General features: G+C 50.0%; 9 protein-coding genes across 9 annotated transcripts; 3 read left to right on the top strand and 6 right to left on the bottom strand.

Moving 5' to 3' along the window:
- Positions 1-321: 321 nt before the first annotated feature.
- Positions 322-2,073, bottom strand: GL50803_00137721 (VSP; the record flags this gene model as incomplete). The annotated part of the gene is made up of 1 exon (XM_001709388.2): positions 322-2,073. One exon carries the CDS (start codon positions 2,071-2,073, stop codon positions 322-324), a length of 1,752 nt encoding a protein of 583 aa, XP_001709440.2.
- A 1,972-nt stretch (positions 2,074-4,045) lies between these two features.
- GL50803_004007 (Maf1 regulator) lies at positions 4,046-4,810 on the bottom strand (the record flags this gene model as incomplete). Its single annotated transcript, XM_038046093.1, has 1 exon — positions 4,046-4,810. The coding sequence occupies one exon, from the start codon at positions 4,808-4,810 to the stop codon at positions 4,046-4,048; it is 765 nt and encodes a 254-aa protein (XP_037902197.1).
- Positions 4,811-4,872: 62 nt separating this feature from the next.
- On the top strand, positions 4,873-5,499 carry GL50803_004008 (Mob1-like protein; the record flags this gene model as incomplete). Its single annotated transcript, XM_001709385.1, has 1 exon — positions 4,873-5,499. The coding sequence occupies one exon, from the start codon at positions 4,873-4,875 to the stop codon at positions 5,497-5,499; it is 627 nt and encodes a 208-aa protein (XP_001709437.1).
- A 118-nt stretch (positions 5,500-5,617) lies between these two features.
- On the top strand, positions 5,618-6,457 carry GL50803_0013512 (TFIIH P34; the record flags this gene model as incomplete). Its single annotated transcript, XM_001709384.1, has 1 exon — positions 5,618-6,457. One exon carries the CDS (start codon positions 5,618-5,620, stop codon positions 6,455-6,457), a length of 840 nt encoding a protein of 279 aa, XP_001709436.1.
- A 35-nt stretch (positions 6,458-6,492) lies between these two features.
- Positions 6,493-9,813, top strand: GL50803_0034058 (Mismatch repair protein; the record flags this gene model as incomplete). The annotated part of the gene is made up of 1 exon (XM_001709383.1): positions 6,493-9,813. One exon carries the CDS (start codon positions 6,493-6,495, stop codon positions 9,811-9,813), a length of 3,321 nt encoding a protein of 1,106 aa, XP_001709435.1.
- Positions 9,814-9,823: 10 nt separating this feature from the next.
- Positions 9,824-10,594, bottom strand: GL50803_002007 (uncharacterized protein; the record flags this gene model as incomplete). Its single annotated transcript, XM_001709382.1, has 1 exon — positions 9,824-10,594. One exon carries the CDS (start codon positions 10,592-10,594, stop codon positions 9,824-9,826), a length of 771 nt encoding a protein of 256 aa, XP_001709434.1.
- Positions 10,595-10,605: 11 nt separating this feature from the next.
- GL50803_0016054 (Qb-SNARE 1) lies at positions 10,606-11,244 on the bottom strand (the record flags this gene model as incomplete). The annotated part of the gene is made up of 1 exon (XM_001709380.1): positions 10,606-11,244. One exon carries the CDS (start codon positions 11,242-11,244, stop codon positions 10,606-10,608), a length of 639 nt encoding a protein of 212 aa, XP_001709432.1.
- Positions 11,245-11,269: 25 nt separating this feature from the next.
- On the bottom strand, positions 11,270-12,073 carry GL50803_001300 (uncharacterized protein; the record flags this gene model as incomplete). The annotated part of the gene is made up of 1 exon (XM_001709379.1): positions 11,270-12,073. The coding sequence occupies one exon, from the start codon at positions 12,071-12,073 to the stop codon at positions 11,270-11,272; it is 804 nt and encodes a 267-aa protein (XP_001709431.1).
- A 118-nt stretch (positions 12,074-12,191) lies between these two features.
- On the bottom strand, positions 12,192-13,400 carry GL50803_0024807 (Ankyrin repeat protein 1; the record flags this gene model as incomplete). The annotated part of the gene is made up of 1 exon (XM_001709378.1): positions 12,192-13,400. The coding sequence occupies one exon, from the start codon at positions 13,398-13,400 to the stop codon at positions 12,192-12,194; it is 1,209 nt and encodes a 402-aa protein (XP_001709430.1).
- Between the last annotated feature and the right edge of the window lie 2 nt (positions 13,401-13,402).

The following is a 13,402-nucleotide window of genomic DNA, read 5'->3' on the forward strand; positions in this document are numbered from 1 at the left end:
ACGGACCCGGTATCTCCCCAGGGACTGCAAGGATCCGCTTTCAGGTGCTATCCGCCAGGCAACCGGGCTGGCAAGGGTCGTCTGGGGGACGCCACAGGGACAGAGAGAGCACTGGCAGACGGAGGTCCGCAAGGGGTCGCCTCGCGCAGGGAAGGCACAAGGCCCAGCTCTCCGAGGATGTAGGGACACCGGAAGAGAGGTTGGCAGAGAGGCTGCAGGCATGTGGGTGGTCCCGTGCATATTCGTGGACTTTCTGTTTCCCTGCGCAGTGGGCTGAGTATCATAGGCTACACGTAGTGGATGCGTTTACTACCTAAGTATCTATGCCTTTCCGCGGCACAGGAACCACCAACACAAGAAGCCCACAAGACCACCAACAACAACAATCACAGCAACAGAGATGCCCGCGATCGCGCCGGTAGAAAGGCCACTCTTGTTGACGCTTCCGCCGTTGTCAGTGCCATCCATCTTCACATAGCAGGTGACAGAACCGCTATCACCAGATGGTGGAGCACAACTCACGCAATTGGTCACGCCAGTAATTTGGCTGTCACTAGCATCACACTTCACACACTTTGTTCCAGACTTATAGTACCCAGAGAAGCAAGTTTGACACTGCTGTGTCTGTCCTGCTGCGCACGTCTTGCAGGTGGAGTCGCACAGCGGGCACACTCCGGTCCCGCTGTTTGGGTTTTGTCCATTCGCACATGTTTGGCATTTCCCTCCACTGTCAGTCGTGCAGATGCTTTTCCCGGGGAGCCTCGTCGTCTGGTAGCACCCGCCCTCCTGGATGAAGTATCCGGCGGCGCAGGCCGTGCAGGCACCGTCAGCGGCAGTGGTGCAGAACCGAGTCCTGGCCGCATTGCTCGTGCAGACGCCATTGAGCGGCACGTTGCTCCCCTTGCACTTCGAGCAGTACTTGGTACCTCCAATTGTTAGGCCGCACGTCTCGCACTCTGGACCCTCCACGCATTGCTCCACGCACGTGCCGTCTGTAGGATTGCTCTCGTCGGCGTACCTCAGCATCTTCCCGGCGGGACAGGCCGTGCACTTGGAAGCGCCGGCCCCGCTGCACTCCGCACAGGAGGGGTCGCAGGGCCCGCACGTTTGCCCAACCGCGTACGACCCGGCCGGACAAGACGCCAAGCAAGCGTTCTTCTCTGGAGTGAGGAAGTAGTTACCTTGGCACTTTGTGCACGTCTGCTTGTCATCCGAGCACACCTCGCAGTTGGGGAGATTGCAATCAGGGGCGGGGACTCCGTCGCATGTGTTAGTCTCAGAGTTTGGTGTTCCCTGAGGGCACGCGGTGTAGCATCCTCCGCTGTAGAGGTAGGTGCTCCCCTGGCACGCCTTGCAGGTCCCGTCGGGGGCGTCCTGCGGCGTGCACTTGTCCTGCCCGTCCTTCGCCTGGCACGCCCCCTCGACCGGGACGTGGGTGGCCTGGCACTTCACACAGCGGGTGCCTGCGTCCTTCTTCTCACACTTTACGCAGGAGGCTTCACAGGGTTGGCAGACCCCGGCATCTGCATAGGTCCCGTCGGGGCACGCGGCGTAGCATCCTCCGCTGTAGAGGTAGGTGCTCCCCTGGCACGCCTTGCAGGTCCCGTCGGGGGCGTCCTGCGGCGTGCACTTGTCCTGCCCGTCCTTCGCCTGGCACGCCCCCTCGACCGGGACGTGGGTGGCCTGGCACTTCACACAGCGGGTGCCTGCGTCCTTCTTCTCACACTTTACGCAGGAGGCTTCACAGGGTTGGCAGACCCCGGCATCTGCATAGGTCCCGTCGGGGCACGCGGCGTAGCATCCTCCGCTGTAGAGGTAGGTGCTCCCCTGGCACGCCTTGCAGGTCCCGTCGGGGGCGTCCTGCGGCGTGCACTTGTCCTGCCCGTCCTTCGCCTGGCACGCCCCCTCGACCGGGACGTGGGTGGCCTCGCATTTTGTGCAAACCTCTTTTTGCTGGCCATTTATATTGACATCTAGACAGTTATTTCCAGATGCACAATTTTGAGAGTTGGTGCACGATTTTGGATCTGCAAGCGCCAAGTAAGCGAATGCTAAACCTGCCAAGTACAACATTGCCCGCCGAATCACGCTCACACTAAGGGGCGATCAGATAGCAGTGGAAGCCGCCTCCACCGGGCCGCATGCATCCTTCAGCGTATCGCTGTGAGCACGCCGCAGTGTAGAACAAGAAGGCATTGGTGCTTTTCTGCGGTACCCAAGGACTGACAGCTGACTGGTGCCCTACTCAAGAGCATCCTATCGAGGCCATCTGTTGCAGGCGGGCGTGGCTTGTGTATCGTTAAAGCCGCCATAATGTCGTGCCCTACAAGCTTTGGAAAAGTGTATAGCCCGCATGTGCATCATCCGTCAATTTGCTCTGCTAGGAGGTAGACAGCACTCATAAAGCGGGCTCCACTACCAAGGACCCTCTTCGAGAAAGGCATAGACGAACTTGAGGAGGCCTTCCAAGATAGCCAGGTTCTGCACTAATAGGCAGCGATGACGTTGGCACAGGAGATGCAGAATGTGACATGGCCTCACGACATGGCACATGAACATTTTAACACTGCCCACAAGGAAAGTCCATTGCGATAGTATGCATTGATATGTAAATGTTGTTGCTAGGCTCTTTGGTCGTGAGAAGATATTAGCCTCCTTTCTCAGTGACGCGACTGTTCGATGCAGATCCTACACGAACAGCTTCTTCACTTTCGGGCGACACTCACTGAGTCCGCTTAGACGCTCTAACATCTCTGCCCGCCTGGGCAGGCGAAATACATGGATCCTTGGCCGTTCTAGGCAGGTGCCGCTGTGCCTCACCCCATTCGGCTGCTCGCTCCTCACGCCTTAGCATATTTGGCTGCAGCGCTGTAGGATCTGGGATACACCTTTGAGCGGCGCACAGCGTGCCGGGCACCTGGCCAAGCTTCACAAAAGACCCATGACAGCCAAAATGCGCAGCTCCGGATCTATTCTCCTACGGACTCGGCGCACTCAGAGGGAAGGCTGCCGCAAGGTAGCTGGCCACGCCTCTTTATCTCCAGTGTCTTGTGGCTGATACATTGCTGCATCTTCTATCCAAGCAGCCAGCACGTGTCCGGAGTAACAAAGCATTCTATTGAGGAAACTTCTGTGTCAGGTAGCACCGCCATAGTAGCTTTTTTCATATAGAAGAGCATCAAAGGTATCCCTGATAACCACAGACCCACATAGGCTTCAGCGTCATCATGGCCAGCAGCCAGTGCATCGTACCCTGTTTTTAACACGGCTAAACGTGTCAGAATGCTTACCGTACATCCATGAGCGGGTTGCATAGATAAAGTTCCTCTGACTTACGACTATAATTCTAAGTGGTGCACCGCGCTGCAAAGGTCGTCTGAGGACGGTGTGCCTCAAACGTCCTAACTCACTATACAGTTGCACCTAATCCCCCTGACCATTAAGTCGATAGGTCTGAACCGCTGGTCACGTACTCCAAGATTAGGCGGCAGACGGCTTGAACTTCTATGACATCTCGCAGCTGGACTTACTGATTCAGACTTTCCATTCTGAGCTGGCGTGCTGCACTTAGTCCTGCACGCGTAAGATCCTCCGGTCACAAGTTCGCAGACAGTGAGAACCAGCCAAAAAGCCACGGGAAAAGAGAGTGAGGACTCAATGGTTCTAATCCTTCCAAGGTACAACCGCTGAGTTACAGTTGTCTTGTAATAAAACCTGCATATACTCGCTGCACTGTATCAAATACTAGCGATCGTTGGATAACCACAATTCTTCCACCCTTTGAGGTCTTAGTCCAGCTTATCTTTGTCCAATGTCCAGTGACCGGACGTGTTGTTCGACAGTGCTTTCTGGTCACGCTATTCACTTAATAAGTTATTTCGTCGCGGAGAAACGTACTCAGTAACACAAAAAAGGTCATACAATGCGTACTGAAGTCAGGATCAATTGCATATATGCAAAGCTTATCTCTAAGCTCACATGATGATTGAAAAAAAGCTCACTAGCACTGGCACGGAAATAATATAGGAAAAGCAGCAAAGGCATACTATAGGGTGAAGATTTTTGCTTTCGTGAAAAAATCATCGGCTTCACTTTGGCTTATGTCGTGCTGATATGAATCAAAGTTCTCGCCGTCATATGGCTCATCGAAATCACATCCGAGGCTCAGCTCGCTCATGTTTTCCTCACAGGACTCAGCTGGAGATGCTTTTATTATGAAGAGCAGAACAGTCGAGCGCTCTGCAGAGTAGAATATGAAGTTGTGACTCCACACTCCATCTGTGTCTTCAAATGGGTAGTAAGGCGAAGGATCTACCGTGTAGACAGAGGAAGCGTCGGCAGGTGCAATATCTGTTAGTGCGAGCCACAGCGACGGACGTATTGCGCTGTAGTCTGACAGAGTACTGATCAATGTGCTGTCAATTACTGTTTGACAGACGCTATAGGGAACCCAAAAGAACCGAGACGGCTGAATCAATGTGAAATCAAAGTGAGGATATGCCTGAGAAAGTGCCCGAATAACCTGTAAATATATCTGCCGCGTAGCTGGATTGTTAAGATTTTCTTCTGTAAATGCTGATGTAATCGAAGAGTTAAGAGATCCAAACGGCGATTGGGACTCTACGCTGCTTCCATAACTTCGTGCCATCTGTATTTGAAATTCTGCGTCTCTGTCTTGTTCAGAAGACGTAGCCTGAGACACTCGAAACCCATACAGCTCTATCCGTGTTGTGATAACAAGCCCATTACATGATAAGCGCGAGATGCTCTCCGACAGCACCTTAAGATCTGGTGCATCTATATACCGCATTAGTCGATGCTGCAGGATGCTTGTAGTTTTTTGAGGGTTGCTAATTTTAATCCTAAACCCTAATGGAGCAAGAGCAGCGCCTTCTCGAGGTCTGCAGAACCCTAGATGTTAATTTTAACCGTCTCATAGAGCTGCCTAGAGGCGAGCAGGAATTTGAGTGGATTGCCTATCACATGTCATTATTCTTTAAGCACACCAAGCGGCTGTCTGCCATTACCTCATCCTTCTGTACATCCAATACATGCCCATCCATGTCTATTTCTGAAACTCAAGACGTGATTGTATGTGTCGTTGAGACAGACGAGGGAAATTGCGATGATCTAGATAGCAGTGACATGGCTTCACCTGCCCACAAAAATGGGCGCAGCATGTCTGCCCTTGAATACACAAACTCCGTACTATCATGGTACATCAACAAGCTGAGAGACCCGGAGCTTTTTCCCGTCGATTCTGCAAACCAGTACCCCGAAGATTTCAAGAATAGATGTCGCCACATGCTACGCCGCCTTCTACACATTTACTTCCATGTGTACTTCAACCACTTTGGGATAGTTTTCAGGCATTTCCTCTTGTACTATAACACTTCCTTTCGCTATATGGTGGAATTTGGAGTACGCTATGACATCTTACGTGATGCAGACCTGCTTCCTATGGCCGCGGCTATTAACCACTGGAAATCTATGGCCTGAGTGAGCCCACCTCGTCGAGATTTAACCCACTGAAAGGAAAAATAAAGAAGAACATAGGGATTTTTTCGCATCTTTGCTACTCTATTTCCTCTTTGAATCCTGCGTCTCTTTCGACGTCATGGATCATATCGTGGCCCTCTTTGACGCAAATTTGACTTCGTACACCTCAGAAGACTTTACTGAATCGCAGGTGTTGGACTTGGTAGATGCAACCGTGTCTTGGTTGAGTGCCCACAGACAGTCTTCTCCTTATGCCATTTGGAACTTGTATGGCTTCTCGACCAATGTCCTGCACTCTTGTTCTAGCTATAGCATTATTAACGAGAAGCTTGCTGGGGAACTCCAGGCCCCAGAAGCAGTCAGGCGCTCGTTGGGAGAAGCCCTTCGCTACTGCCCCCAAGCCACATCAGTGACCGGGCTTGCGCTTCTCTCGGCTATTGCTGCTGTGGCGCGTGTTCAAAGTATTGTGAGTTCCCTTTCCGAATCTAGCGGCATCAACATGATGTACCATGGGCGCATTCTTATTATAACAGCGTCTGGTGTACAAGATTCTGAAGTCGTTAATTCAGCACTCTTTTCAGCGAAGCGGTTTAATGTCAAGATAGATATCGTCTCACTGACCACCATCCCCGACGTTAACATCTTCTTGAGGCAGGTCGCCTACCTAACGGCCAGCAAGTTTTCCAATGTGCCGAAGCCCAAGGCTTCCGGTAGTAGTGTCTCCTACTTCACTACGCACATCTTCAAGGCTTCTCCTGCTGCTGAGTGGAGGTCGCTACAGCTCAATGATGGTGCTAGCGCCGGAATGTACCATCGGGAAAAGCGGCTTGACTTCATGGGAGAGTGCAGTGTTTGTCATGCTAACATAAGCCATGGGATTGCCTGTGCTGTCTGCTTCACTCTTCAGTGTGATACTTGCTTCAACGGCTCTTGCCCCACTTGTCCTGCTACAGTGTAAATAGAGCCTTATTATCCCTTTCAGTAAAAAGCCCGATGCCCAAACAGTTAACCCTGGATTTCTTTGTTCGTAAACATCCTCAGTCTTCGGGGAGAACTGTCATAGATTCAGAATCTGCAGAGCCTATACCTGTGCCGGTAAAGACAGAAGATGAGGCAACCATGAAATCTGTCGCATCTTTCGCTGACAGACAAAAGCCTTCCACTCCGCAATGCCAAACACAGGTATTCATAGCAGAGCCTTTAATCAGACGTGTTAGGCCCGGCCTAGAAGCATTTCGAGCCCAGCCAACCGCCAGTTTAACTAGTGCCAGCGCCAGTCCCAGTCCTAGAGGCTTCAGCACTCCAGGAGCAAGTCCACAACAAGGTCATCTGAAAGCAAGCGCATCTCCTCTTCACTCTTCTATTCCTCAGAAAAACCTCTCTTCTAAAAGGCGAGCAGCGTCGACCAGTGAAGAAAGCCATGATGACATTAGAAGCCCCAACCAAGGCAAGCAAGCTCCAACTACAGGATTCACTAGACAGTACGCGTCTATCCGCAAAAGACTTGATAGTAATACCGTGCTATACATCCGGAAGGGTCGCTTCTTTGAACTTTACGAACAAGACAGTATCTTTGGCAATGTTACCATGGGGCTAAAGCTAACCAGGCACGCCTCGTCTATGAGTATGTGCGGCGTTCCCGACTATATGTTGGACAAATATATCAAACTGACCTTAGATTCTGGGAAGCGGGCAGCTATAGCTGACGAAATGCCAGAAATGGATAAAGTAGAGAAGGTGCAGAAACGACAAGTCATTGCAGTATATTCACCTGGAAGCGTATCATCTGCATTGCTACTTGGAACTCAGTATGGAATACTTTACATTGAGGATAGAGGATCGGCAGACTCCGACTCAAAATATCTGCAATTTTACGACCCGCTACGTCGCCTCATTTTAGTTAAGTCAGAGCCCTGCACGATGGGGGAGGTAATAGCTTTGATACAGCGTCTTTCTCCTGCTGAGATAGTTATCAGCTCGTGTGTCTATGAGCTAGTTCGTGCTCAGCTTTCGGTATATTTTCTAGGGCCAATCTACGCGTACAATAATCTTTATGCCACTGTTTGCTCTACCAATCTCTTGTGGGACATCTCTTTGGATGCGCTTGAATCTTGTGCTAACATTTCTTCAGCCTTTCGGTATTATCTAAATTATTTATTGGCAACTGATAAGCGGTTAACGCCCATACAGCAAGGAGACATCGCCGAGTATCTCACTAACATCACGTTGAGTGGCATATTCCGGCTGCCTCAAAACTCGTCGCCCATAGCAACATTACCCATGCTCACCCTGTCATCTCTAGGTATCCTACCTCTCTGTTCTGCAGATAGCCTTGCTAGATTCGAAGCCGTCGACTCTAGTGTTTTTGAAGTCTATAACAATTGCGTAACACGAGATGGCTCCCAAATGCTGAAGATGTGGCTAATGAACCCGTTATATGACGTAGAAACAATCCAGTTGAGACAAAATGCTATTAAACTTTTTGCCGACAGCGTGAACCACAAGCATGTAGAGGCAGTTCTCACTTCTCTCAAAGCAGTAGGAACTAGTCTATATTACCTTGTGCTAGGGTGTCGATCCAACTGTCACTTTAACTCCTTCAATGTTCTAGAGCAATCCACTCTCAGCAACAGGCTATTTGTGCAGCTGCTTGTGACCATTATTCGAACGTGTTCGGCAGCAGAAGCTTTACACACGCTTCTAGGCTCCAACGAAAAGAATGTGCAGTCAAATGAGATGCTGAGGCATTTCTCGTCATCCAACAGTTGTTGGAAGTTTCTTGAAACATTGTACAATAAAGTCGCAAGCATGTTTGAGGTAGATACTCCCCAGACAATGCTCAGAAAAGATTTTAAGTTGAGTGCCAACAGTAACGAGCCTAACCTTCAAATAGTAGACGCATTACTGGACAGAATAGAGCAGCGATATGTGGAATATCTCAATACGCTGGCTCAAACACATAGGCTATCTCCCAGCCTCAAGGACTACCCACTGACTGCCCTCACTCCAGCAACCAGCACCGCTAAGGTGTACACATTTAGCCCCTTTCCTGACCGGCACCTAGTCATTGGAGACTCTCTAATTCCCCTTGCTAAGCAATCACATTTTGCTAGGATAGAAGGAATAACACAGATCAGCAGCACTAAGACAGCTGGCCGCTTTTCTGTCCTTGACCCGCTCCCGAATGAAACGATAGCTGCTGCAAATCTTGCCACAAGAGCCACCGAAAGTCAGTCGCAATACAACCAACAGGCGTTGTGCCGTCTCCTTGGTGTGGATGTTACCGTTGATGGTGCTACACAAGGCACAAGAGCCAAAGTAAAACTTCTCATCCAGGCTCTCGACAAGGTGGCTTTCAGAAGACTCTTGGAGCTTGAGAGCTTCTTGCTGCGACGGAAGAATTCCATTCTCAATACACTGAAGCTAGATCTTCTGGTTTTTCTTTTCGAGCATGAGGACATGATTCGGGAAATGTGCTCTATCTTCTCCCAGGTGGATGTTTTGTGCTGCTTTTCTAAGTTGTCTCGAATATACGCACATGTACCATGGTCCTACCCACTCTTTCAGCCACCAGTCCACGAACAAGAGCATATACTAGACATTAGCAAGGCCTATCATCCAATTGCACTTAAACTCAGCCAAGCACGTCTCAAGGCATGGGTGCCTCTCGATTGCAACTTCCAGAATAACAAAATGCTTGTCCTCACCGGGTGTAACATGTCTGGAAAGTCCACTGCGATGAGATTGATCGGGATTGCTGTTCTATTGGCACAGATTGGTGCACCCTTGCCTTGCTCCGGTATGGTCTTAACGCCATATAACACAATCCTCGCCAAGATAGGAAATGAAGAAGATATCCGCTCCACTTTTCAAAAGGAAACCGCCGACTGTGCAGAGCTACTCCAAGAGGCCTTACGTCCCGATGCCCGATCCCTTTTTCTTCTCGATGAATTTGGACGTGGCACCGATTCGACCACGGGTGACGCGCTTGCGGAAGCTGTCTGCAGGCAGCTGACTCAGCTGAATCTTCGGGCCGTTGTATCCACACATAGTCCGCTAATGGCCCTCAAGCTTGAACAAGACAAACAGGTCCGACTTTGTCACATGAGTTATGAAATAACGGCCTCAGGAATCCAGTTTAAGCATACTCTTTGTCACGGTCTTTGCACTCGCTCATTTGGTTCGCAAGTGGCAAGGTTGGCAGGCTTCCCCACAGAGCTACTTGAGCAGTGCGACAAGCATACACGAGGGTTCATTTACTCTTGTATCCTTTCTACAATGGAAGCTGTCGAGGATATGTTGGGGCAGAAGTAGGATGTTCAAGCTAATAGTATATGCCTTTCGTTGAGGACTTTTTCGTAAGCACTTTTTGTAGCACTGATAGCCGTCTGCTAAGCTGATCGTTCAATATCAAGAACCCTTCTGTAATGTTCAAGTAGCTGTCATATATGTCATTTATCCGTGTGCAGTCCATGTAAATCATTGCAAAGTAGGTGTCCAAGACGGGGGTCTTGCGAAGGTGCTTGATAAGAGCCCCTCGCGCCGTGTGATATGTGAGTACCTCAGAGGTAGCGTTCTTCACATCTCCGATAAGCTCGTCGATCGTTTCGATAAGCTCATCAAGTGCCTCCTTTAGGTCGTGGTCTTCTGCAAGACGATTCTTCAGGACAAGGGTGTTCAGCCATCTCATGATTCGCATTAAGGCTCTATTCAAAACCGGTAACTCTTGATCCAATCGCTGCTGAAGTTCAACAATCTCTGGAACCTGCATGCATACCTTCTGGATATTTAGGTGAGACGTTGGATCGAATGCCTCCAAGAGTTCCCGAGTTATCGCCAACTCTGGATCGGTGGTTGAGGAGTCCTCGCCAATAAGCAAGTTTGTCTCGAGGCGAACACAAAGCTGCTCGGAAAAGTGAGGTTGGAAGTAGGGGCAAGAAATCAAAAAGTCGTGAATGTCGATAGTCAGTGCAGGGAGAGCATACACGACAATGTCCAGAGCATCCTCCTTATTAGCCTTCCCGAGCGACTGATACTCCTTTTTCAGTTCTCGGGCCCGCTCAGAGGCTCGGATTGCCCCCGGCTTATGGTCCATCTGTTTATTTACTAGCGTTTTAAAAGGCCCACAATAATAACGGTTAATGTCCCAACCCCCAACACAGATAAAAGAGTGGTCATAATGATACGATGCTTGTCAACCGTACGCTTAATCCGCTTAGCTGCCAGGATGCCCTCAAAGAAGGCTTCTTCTGCTCGCTCTCCGCCTGCCCGTGCGTGCTCAATCGTCTCTTTCTGTGCATTGAGGTTGTCAAGCAGATCTGCGCCAGTCTCTAGAGCGGCATGAGCCTGAGCCTTGGCCCGTTTAAGCTCATCCTCTTGTCTGCAGAGACTACTCATAAGTGCGGGGTGGTACTCCCGCTGACCATGCGTTGCGGGCGCCGGACTAAACCCAGTGGGCTTCGAAGCAACCTTTGACACATCTATTAGGTTTCCAAGTTCCTCCAGCTCTGTCTTGACCTTGAGTTGATCTGACAGTAGAGTGTCTTTCGCAGCTTGAGTGGTGACCCTACTAATCTGCGCTCCAAGCCGATTGTATACAGTCCAGGCTGTACGAAGACTCCTAGAGGCATATTGCAGCGTATCATCCCGCGTGAATGGATCTTCATCCTCGGCTTGGGAAAGGTAGCGACGTGCATCTTCTAAAAGCGTTCTTATCTCTTGAAGAAAGCCAATAGCAACCTCCATAATTGCCAGTTTTTTGAATTTTATGCTAGAAAACCAGTTCCTCCATGGCAGACGACTCCTCTGTCGCCTTGATGCATGCCTCCGTTAGCATAGCATCCTTTTCGCGCTCAAGCTCTGGAATAAGAGTCTGCAGCTCGCGGTGGTACGCTAGAAGTTGGCGATAAGTGTCCTCCTGGGACTCGAGTCTCTGGGACATGCGCTGGTGCTTGGCCAGAAATATTTCTGTGTTCCTGTATTGGTCTTCTATGTCATCTATCGCTAGCTCTTCCTTGAGCGCCCGGATTTTGTACTTTATCTGCGAGATGCTATCTGCTAGGCTCTTTGCCTTTTTCTCCAAACGAACGGTGTCAGGTATGTGGAATGACGGAGAATCTTTTGTGACATTTCTAGCGTCATCTTGATGTGAGACTTCTGCAGCCAAGCCGTGACGAGCGCTGCGTGGCCTCTCAGAGATTACGTTATGAAATGGCGAAGAAGGGCGCCGCTGAGTACCTATATTTCTAGGCGGTACTGATGTTCCACGAAGTGGCTCTGTAAACCCGCCTTCGGGGGCTGTAGAGGCCTTGGAGAGCTTATCCACCGTCAAGCGGAGGCGGGATATAAACGCAACGTTGGCCTTAAAGTCTCCGGTAGGATCGCACACAACTGGGCCGGAATAATGCTCCTGGTAAGAGAGAGATGGATCGAGAGAGTGGAGCAGCTCTGCGGCCTGGTGCCGGATGTCGTCTCTAATTTTAAAGTAAGAGTCTGGGGAACAGTTCTTCTTGAGACTAAGCACTTGGAGATCTATGACTTGTTTGCGTAGACTTGCCAAAACATCAACGGACATGCCCCAGATCCCAATGCCCTCGGCAGTTCAGCTCCAAAAATTGAAGTTTGAATTTTTAAATGTGAAAACTCTCTAAAATATATGAAAAATAAGCAATCCGCGAAGATTCATTGACACTCTAAGTGGATGCCCTGTAAGACATGCCAACTTTGGGGCTGACGCTACGACCGAGGTCAAATAAGTCGGAGTACCTTCGATTCTCATATGTCGAGGAGGAATCGCGAAGATAGCTTTTGCTGGAATCCACCAGTGAGTTGGTAGATCTGTAAACTGGGCTAGATGTTAAACTATCCACTCTTCGCTGCATTGACTTCAGCTGTTCTAACTCCTCCACAAGAGATTCAAGCCGCTTGTGCATATACAGTATATTTGCATTGACTGTTTCGCAAGCAGCCCCTGTCACCTCCTCATTTGGATAGGTGTGCTTGAATAATGATGAACTACATATTTCTTTATATCTATTTTTGTAAAAGCAAAGCTCTGCTGCCAACGCTGTTGTATCTGTCCTGGCGAGGATATCTCTTTCTATGTTTTGCTCGTGTTGATGCAGCCTCGTAACATAGTGTTTTCGGAGAGCTGCCAGCTCTGCCTCACGATCTAAAAGACTTATCTGGAGCTTCTTGATCTCCTCACGCTTGAGGTTTGCGATAGAGACTAGATCTTTGTCATCAGAGTAGTCTGCTCCCAAGAGAAGCGAAAGAGCACCCTTCATCCGCTCAGCTTTTCCGCAGAGAGAATTGTACTTGAGCATGACCTCTGCAGTATCTACGGCCTCTCCAGACTGCGCTCTTGACATGAGGACCAAGACGGATGCCGTTCGGTCGGACGCCCGGTTAGAAGAGGCAAGCACCTGTTCTGGTGAATGCTTACCTGAGCCAGCCAAGAGAACAGCAGACTCGTAGGAGTTTGTCCGCGCTGCATAGTCGAGAGCAGTCATTCCATCCTCGTCCTGGGCTCCGTCATAGTAAGGGAGTAAATGGAACAGCGCGCCGGCAGCATTGTTTTCTGCAGCTATCATCATAGCGTTGACCTTCCTCCGTGCAAGAAGCTTTGCCTCATATGGCGCCAAGATTGCAGTGATGTCGGCCATATTCCGGGCTGCAGCCTGCATCAGGGCTGTCGATCCATTCTTTCCATGGAAACATCCTGCCTCTTGCGGGGCAAGAACAGAGACAAGGGCCGTGTCGCTGTTTTTGATGGCGCACATCAGGGCTGTTTCTCCATATTCATTCATGGTCTTTGCATTGCGCTGGAGCATATGAATAACAGTGTTTATATCCCCCGCGTTAACTGCACGGAACCAGGTCTCTCGTGGGGGAAAAAGCATGG

This window comes from Giardia intestinalis, chromosome 5 (assembly GCF_000002435.2).
Source record: "Giardia intestinalis strain WB C6 chromosome 5, whole genome shotgun sequence".
NCBI classification, from domain to species: Eukaryota; Fornicata; order Diplomonadida; family Hexamitidae; genus Giardia; species Giardia duodenalis.